This window comes from Penaeus monodon, chromosome 38 (assembly GCF_015228065.2).
Source record: "Penaeus monodon isolate SGIC_2016 chromosome 38, NSTDA_Pmon_1, whole genome shotgun sequence".
In the NCBI taxonomy this organism is placed as follows: domain Eukaryota; kingdom Metazoa; phylum Arthropoda; class Malacostraca; order Decapoda; family Penaeidae; genus Penaeus; species Penaeus monodon.
The window spans coordinates 25,175,288-25,182,563 of NC_051423.1; the positions used below are offsets into that span (position 1 = coordinate 25,175,288).

Genomic DNA, 7,276 nt, shown 5'->3' on the forward strand with positions numbered 1-7,276 from the left:
GTTTTAAAGGTATTACGGTCTAATAACCAGAAAAGACAGGGAGTTGTTGACTTCGACTTCAGAAGTAAAACGTATGTTGTATGTTTAAAGTTAACATAATCTAAAAACAAGTTTACATGTGAAACATCAGCGAACAGCAGGAATATGTCATCAACATATCTTTTATATAACAGTGGTTTAAAATGAGATGAGCAGTCTACTATTCATTTACTCTCATGATAACATAAAAAGGTGGGCCTAGCGGGTTTCCAATTCCTAGGCAATCAGTTTGAGAGTATACTTGGTTGTTAAACATAAACACAGAATCTTCCACAGATAATTTTAGCAGTTTCATAAATTGGTCTTTTGTGAAGTTATACACATTGTCAATATTCTCAAATTAATTGCTTATACAAATATCAATTGTTTCTTTCAAGGTTCAAGGGTCTGTTTGTAAATAATGACTGTCCGTCAAAACTGGCCATTGTAACAGGGTGTACGTATAATTGAATGTGAAGGTGTAAACTCATGTATCAAGGCTAATTGTAGACAATGCTTAGCAAAATGAAAAACGTTTTGGACAGAGTATTTGTTGGTAACAATAGGTTTGAGGATTGGCACTAAGAATTTGGCTAGATTGTAGTTAAGTGTTTTTATAGCTGACAAGATAAATCTAACCGGTACATCGGGTTTATGAACTTTTGGTAGCCCATATAAATTCCAGGCAAAGAACCAATGCTCTGAGTTGATTATGTTTCCAAGAAAATGGAGCCATTCTCATTCAAATGTTTTAGCATTCTATTCAATTTATCCTCTAATTGAATAATCTTGGAAAATGGCTCATTATCTAACTTTCTGAATTTCGTATGGTCTGATAGTAGTACATTTACTTTAATAACATAATAATTTTTCTCTAATATTACAACGCCTTTTCCTTTGTCAGGTTTAGTTATAATGGTGTTAGGGTCATTCTTTAAAGAATTCTAAGCGCTGTGTTTGACTTCGCTAAAACATGGTAACCAGTGGCCATGTCTTTTGAAACTAAACTAGCAATTTTCTGAAAAGCTTCTGTTTGCCAAGTTCAGAGTTGTCAATAAATAAAAAAGCGCATGATGTGGTTTCCTGCTGTCCTGGTCCTCCTAATTATAATAAATATATGTAATTATATATGTATATATATATATATATATATATATATATATATATATATATATATATACATATACATATACATGTATATATATATATATATATATATATATATATATATATATATATATATATATATATTTATATATATATAAATGTATATATATATATATATATATATATATATATATATATATATATATATATATATCTGTGTGTGTGTGTGTGTGTGTGTGTGTGTGTGTGTGTGTGTGTGTGTGCGTGCGTGCGTGCGTGTGTGTGTGTGGTTTTGAAAGTGTTACAGCAGTTATCAATTCCACATAAAAAACAATGAAATATTTCATTCAGAATGATGCTACTGATCAGTCTACTATTTTTTTTAGTGAGTGGCATCTGCGTTGGAAGGTTCTTTGTTTATAAAGGAAAAAGGAAGACACGCGATCTTTAGAATAATGCTTTAATTCTACTCTTACATAGATTATGGTGGCATAACTATCACTATCAATCAGACATAATTCGCTGTAATTCCTTTGCTGGCCAAGATTTTCAGATTTTCTTATCTCTGTTGCCAATCAAAATTCTCTAATGGTAGTGCTCGCGGCCACCATAAACCATATTATCGTAGTCCCTCGCCAGACACCGCCGCCTGCATCATGAAGCGGCTTAAACGTAGACGACATCAGCCTCTCTCTTGCAAGCAAACCTGAAAATTAATGAAAATTATGAAATTATAATGATACTGCTACTGTTATTACTACTGATACTACTTCTTCTTTTAACGGTAGGTTCATGTCTGAGCCGCCGTGGTCACAGCATGATACTTAATTGTAGTTTTCATGTTGTGATGCTCTTGGAGTGAGTACGTGGTAGGGTCCCCAGTTCCTTTCCACGGAGAGTGCCGGTGGTACCTTTTTAGGTAATCATTCTCTCTATTTATCCGGGCTTGGGACCAGCACTTTGACTTGGGCTGGCTTGGCCACCCAGTGGCTAGGTAGGCAATCAAGGTGAAGCTCCCTGCCCAAGGGAACAACGCGGCGGTCGGCGACTCGAACCCCCGAACTCAGATCGCCGTCGTGACAGTCTTGAGTCCGACGCTCTAACCATTCGGCCACCGCGGCCTTGACGATCATGGTTGACGATCATGGGCTTCCATGATTTTTTCTTAGCAATTTAGAGCGGTGGTTTGCCATTGCCTTCCGCCCGGTGTTTTTATCGAGTCACCATCTCTATTTACCCGGCACTGACTTGGGCTGGCTTGGCCACCCAGTGGCTAGGCAGGCAATTGAGGTGAAGTTCCTTGCCCAAGGGAAACAACGCGCCGGCCGGTGACTCGAACCCCCGAACTCAGATTGCCGTCGTGACAGGCTTGAGTCCGACGCTCTAACCATTCGGCCTCCGCGGCCCCCACTGATACTACTACAGTATTATAATAGTAATAATAGTAGCAATGACAATGATATTAATAGTAAAAAAATAATAACAATAAAAAAATACTAATGATAATTGCAATAATAAAAAATAATGATGATGTGATGAATATATATGTATATATATATTCCAAGAGAATAATCTGGATTATCACAGTAATATTGGTAAAATAATGATAAAAATGATTATTACACAATAATAACAGAAACACAGACAACAATGACATTAAACAGACAGAAAAAATCTAATCTACTGTATCGTTTTTATACTAAATCCTCTAGACTTGCTCACACCTTACCCTCAAGTCAGTTGTAAGCGATACTTACATTCTCTCTGTTGAGCATTTCTTATCGTTCCAAAAGTATCCAATGAAAGCATTGATCTCCACGCAATCTTCGTTTCTGAAGTTATTGGGCTCACCGTCGCCCCAACTGCAAAGGAGGTAGGTCGTGCTTGTTATTATTTTTATATGACTGTACAAGCAAGAAGTATTAAGCATTGTGGCTGTGTTATGTGTTCCATGTAAGCGGCCAAGAAGATGACTGATTAGTGAGAGGTGGTACCGCGAGGTATCTTGCCTCAGGCGTAAGTGGCTGTGAGTATGAGGCAACACAATAAAACTTACTCGGCATATGAATCAGAGGATTTCGGGATGGAATCGCCATCCCAGAAGTAGATTCCTTCCTTGTCCTGATCCTCGAGCCCTATCCACGTAGTATCTGTCAGAAGACCTGTTGACAAGAGGGCTTTCGGTTCAGTGGCCATCTTGGGAATATTACTGAAATGGTTATACAAAAAGAAAATATATACAAATCAGATGATGTCAGAGGTAATCTACATTTCTGTGACGTTAAAGACTTGCCGACGAACAGTTTCCTGAGAACAACTCACTGACAACGAAGGTATTCTCGTCATGGTCAGAGATCTTGGCGTAGGTGCTGTTGACACTCCTGCAGTACTGCTGACCCTCGTCCCACGAGCCCTTCTCAGTGCTGACGTGGTAGCAGGACCGGTCGTAGAGGTTCCATCCTTCAGGGCAAACCAACATAGGCGATGGAGCGGTTTCCTGGACGCAGTTGACCTTCGTTGAGGAAGAAGCATCGGTGGATGAGCTTCCGTGGAGGGTGGTCGAAGTCTCGGGTCCGGCCGTTGGCAGCCCGCTGTCGGGGGAATTCTCATTTCCGGGGCTGGCTGTGTCTGAGGAGCCTTCGGTGCTGGAAGAAGCGGCAGGAGTTTCCGTTCCTGGAGGACTTTCAGTTCCAGAAGAAGTTTCCGTTCCTGAGGGACTTTCAGTTTCGGAAGAAGTTTCCGTTCCTGAAGGACTTTCAGTTCCAGAAGAAGCTTCCGTTCCTGAAGGACTTTCAGTTCCAGAAGAAGTTTCCGTTCCTGAAGGACTTTCAGTTCCAGAAGAAGCTTCCGTTCCTGAAGGACTTTCAGTTCCAGAAGAAGCTTCCGTTCCTGAAGGACTTTCAGTTCCAGAAGAAGCTTCCGTTCCTGAAGGACTTTCAGTTCCAGAAGAAGCTTCCGTTCCTGAAGGACTTTCAGTTCCAGAAGAAGTTTCCGTTCCTGAAGGACTTTCAGTTCCAGAAGAAGTTTCTGTTCCTGAAGGACTTTCAGTTCCAGAAGAAGTTTCCGTTCCTGAAGGACTTTCAGTTCCAGAAGAAGTTTCCGTTCCTGAGGGACTTTCAGTGGCAATGTTCTCGGTTGTGCAGCTAGTGAATTTACTTAGGAGGTCAGACTCTGAAAAGATGTAGAGTGAAAACGGCAATGTATACCACATGATGTACTCCTTCGCTTCTGCCATAATCGTGAGCATTATTATTTTTTTTGTTTACATTTACCATCAATATAACTAACAACAATCACGTAAAAAAAACGTTGATAACATACAAAAAGGAGATCCAGTAATACCACAACTTAGCATAACATCTTCCTCTGATAATATGAAAAGAAAATTTCCTAATGAGAAAAACAAAACAAGAGCAACTCACTAGGCTGAGTGGGTATCAAATGACAGGACATCGTGTTGTCCTTGTCGTACGTGACTTCCACCATGAGACCGTATTCGCTCGCCAGCCACTCCTCGTGCCTGTACACTGACCCCACGAACCATGTCTTCAGGGAGAAAAGGTGCAGGTCGTGAGGGGGAGGGGGGTCGTGTCGGGTTAATGTCTCCTCTACGGGGACTGATCATGGCTATGGTATATGTTCACGCAGGGAATCCGAAAGGTGTATAAAGTTGTATGTATATATATATATATATATATATATATATATATATATATATATATATATATATATATATATATATATATATATATATGTGTGTGTGTGTGTGTGTGTGTGTGTGTGTGTGTGTGTGTGTGTGTGTGTGTGTTTGTGTGTGTGTGTGTGTGTGTGTGTGTGTGGGAAATGTACATATTTATCTATATCCACCAAAATATCTTGAACGAGGCCTCTCACCTGGTCGAGCTGAGACTGGCACTGCGTCTGGCACAGGGTCAGGACCGGGAGGCTGCCGGGGGTCTCAGGGGGTGTCACTTCGACGCCCACATCACACCCCAGGCTCTCCCAGGCTGCGTCCGCCCTCGCGATGTGCGCACTGTTGCCGCACTGGTGGAAGGAGGTGGTCGGTCGCGGTGAAGGAGGGAAAGTTAAATGATTGATGTTATTATTGTTATCATTATTGTTGTAATCATTATCGTTGTTGTTATCATTATTTTCATTATTATTATCATGCTTTTTTCTTCTTATCATTATTACTATTATTACCATTATTATTATTATTATTATTATTGTTACTATTATTATTGTAATTATTATTATTATCATTATTATTATTATTATTATTATTATTATTATTATTATTATATCATCATCATCATCATCATCATCATTATCATTCTCATCATTCTTATCATTCTTATATGATGATCATTATCATTATTTTTTTTCACTTGAATATATCTGACAACTAACCGTGTTTAAACTCAGAGACGTAATGTAAGTGATGGCAAGTCATGATTTCATTATTTCACCTTAAGACAATTTTGTAAAAAATTGTTCTGCTCAAGACTGGGCAGGTTATAATAAATGTATTACAAAGTTAAAATTCGTGGTTACAATATTTAAAGTTAAGATTGGAAGGAATGGTATATGTGTACAGTCTCACATTTTTGTTATTTTAATTTCAAGATCATTATATTTTGAAAAAATTCAAAGGTTTTCGAAGAGATATTTGTGTCAGCTGGGATCATTATGTCAGTCAGAAAGCATTCAATAGATTCCTTGTCTTTAAGAACAATGTCTGGGCGATTTGCTTGAATGGTTCTGCCTGTATGGACAGTAAAATCACAAAGAATAGTAATGTATCCCTTGCTGGTGACTGCCTCTGGTTTGCGTTCGTACATTTTTTTTCATGGACATCAAGGCCGTACTGCTTGTATAATTGCCAATGAATATACGTCCTAACTCTATCATGTCTATTTTTGTACTATTTTGGTGCTAAGATAATGGTTTCCTTGGGGGCATTACAAAAACGGCAGCTGGAGTCAGTTGAGTCTGTTGGTTTGATAATTTTTCGTTGGGAGGTTTTGGTCCTGGTGGCAAGAATGAGTCCTTCAGTTTCAGCTTCGAGACCGTGGCTGCACTGATGGCTATGCATTTGGTTTACATCAGCTTTGGCTACACAGGAGGAAAATTTTCTATGCAGTTTCTTTTCTTGCCATTTTGCTTTCATTTGTTTTAGCGCTGCTGTTTTAGCACGTGTTATTAAACTTTTTAGCTGCTTTTGTTGATGACATTACAGGATTTAACTCTTCACTTCTATTTAGATCAAGTTCAGACTTGACAAGTTTAAGGGGTTCCTTGTGAATGGAGTATATCTCTTGCTCTCTTCTTCCAGTTCTAAACCAACCATACCACACGGGAGGAAGGGTTGTTATATATCTATAGCAATGCGGCATTGGATTATTCCATCTTTAACATAAAGAGAGCAAGAGATGGTACTCCATTATTATCATTATTATTATTATCATTGGCATTGTTATTATCATTATCGATGTTATTATCATGATAATAATAATAATAATAATAATAATAATAATAACAATTAATATTATCATTATCAGTATTGCTATCACTATCATGTTTTACATTTCGATTATTATTGCAATTATTGTCATTATTATTATTATTATTATCATTATTGTTATTATTATTATTATTATTATTATTATTATTATTATTATTATTATTATTATTATTATTATTATTATTATTATTATTATTATTATCATCCTGTTAGAAATAAGTAGGTAGAAATGGAAGCATACGTAAAGGGAAAAAACGGAAGGAGAAATGTGACGTGGAAAGTAAGCCTGGATAAGAGCAGAGTTAAAAAGTAAGTCTAGAATTTAAAGCTGCTCCTATAAATCTGTATGCCGAAAAGCTACGATTAACACAGCCATTAGGAAGGCGGCTTGAAGTTGAGTCTTGCTGGACAAGCCGCAGAGAGTAATTTATCTTAATTCAAATAATATATATTTTTTCATTTGTTACAGTGGATATTTTTGGTGTGACATGCTGTCTGTTTCTTTTTGCTTCTAAATTACCCCCTTTGTGCAAGGGATGGCACACAGGAGATGGCATTTAAACACAGGTCAACAAGTTTGCTAGACGCTGCTCCACACAGTCGTGAGTAATGCCGTGAGTGCCATTA

At 37.9% G+C, this 7,276-nt stretch overlaps 1 protein-coding gene across 1 annotated transcript in view; it reads right to left on the reverse strand.

Annotated features, from left to right (window-relative positions):
• Nucleotides 1-1,569: 1,569 nt before the first annotated feature.
• Nucleotides 1,570-7,276, reverse strand: part of LOC119597047 (protein rtoA-like) — a 6,039-nt gene continuing 332 nt past the window's right edge. Inside the window, exons 2-7 of the mRNA XM_037946484.1 lie at nucleotides 5,020-5,169; nucleotides 4,548-4,671; nucleotides 3,448-4,296; nucleotides 3,182-3,287; nucleotides 2,883-2,987; nucleotides 1,570-1,831 (exon numbers count right to left, since the gene is read on the reverse strand). Of these exons, the coding sequence (XP_037802412.1) occupies nucleotides 1,792-1,831; nucleotides 2,883-2,987; nucleotides 3,182-3,287; nucleotides 3,448-4,296; nucleotides 4,548-4,671; nucleotides 5,020-5,169 (1,374 nt within the window). The 3' untranslated portion in view covers nucleotides 1,570-1,791. The remainder of the gene's footprint in view (nucleotides 1,832-2,882; nucleotides 2,988-3,181; nucleotides 3,288-3,447; nucleotides 4,297-4,547; nucleotides 4,672-5,019; nucleotides 5,170-7,276) is intronic.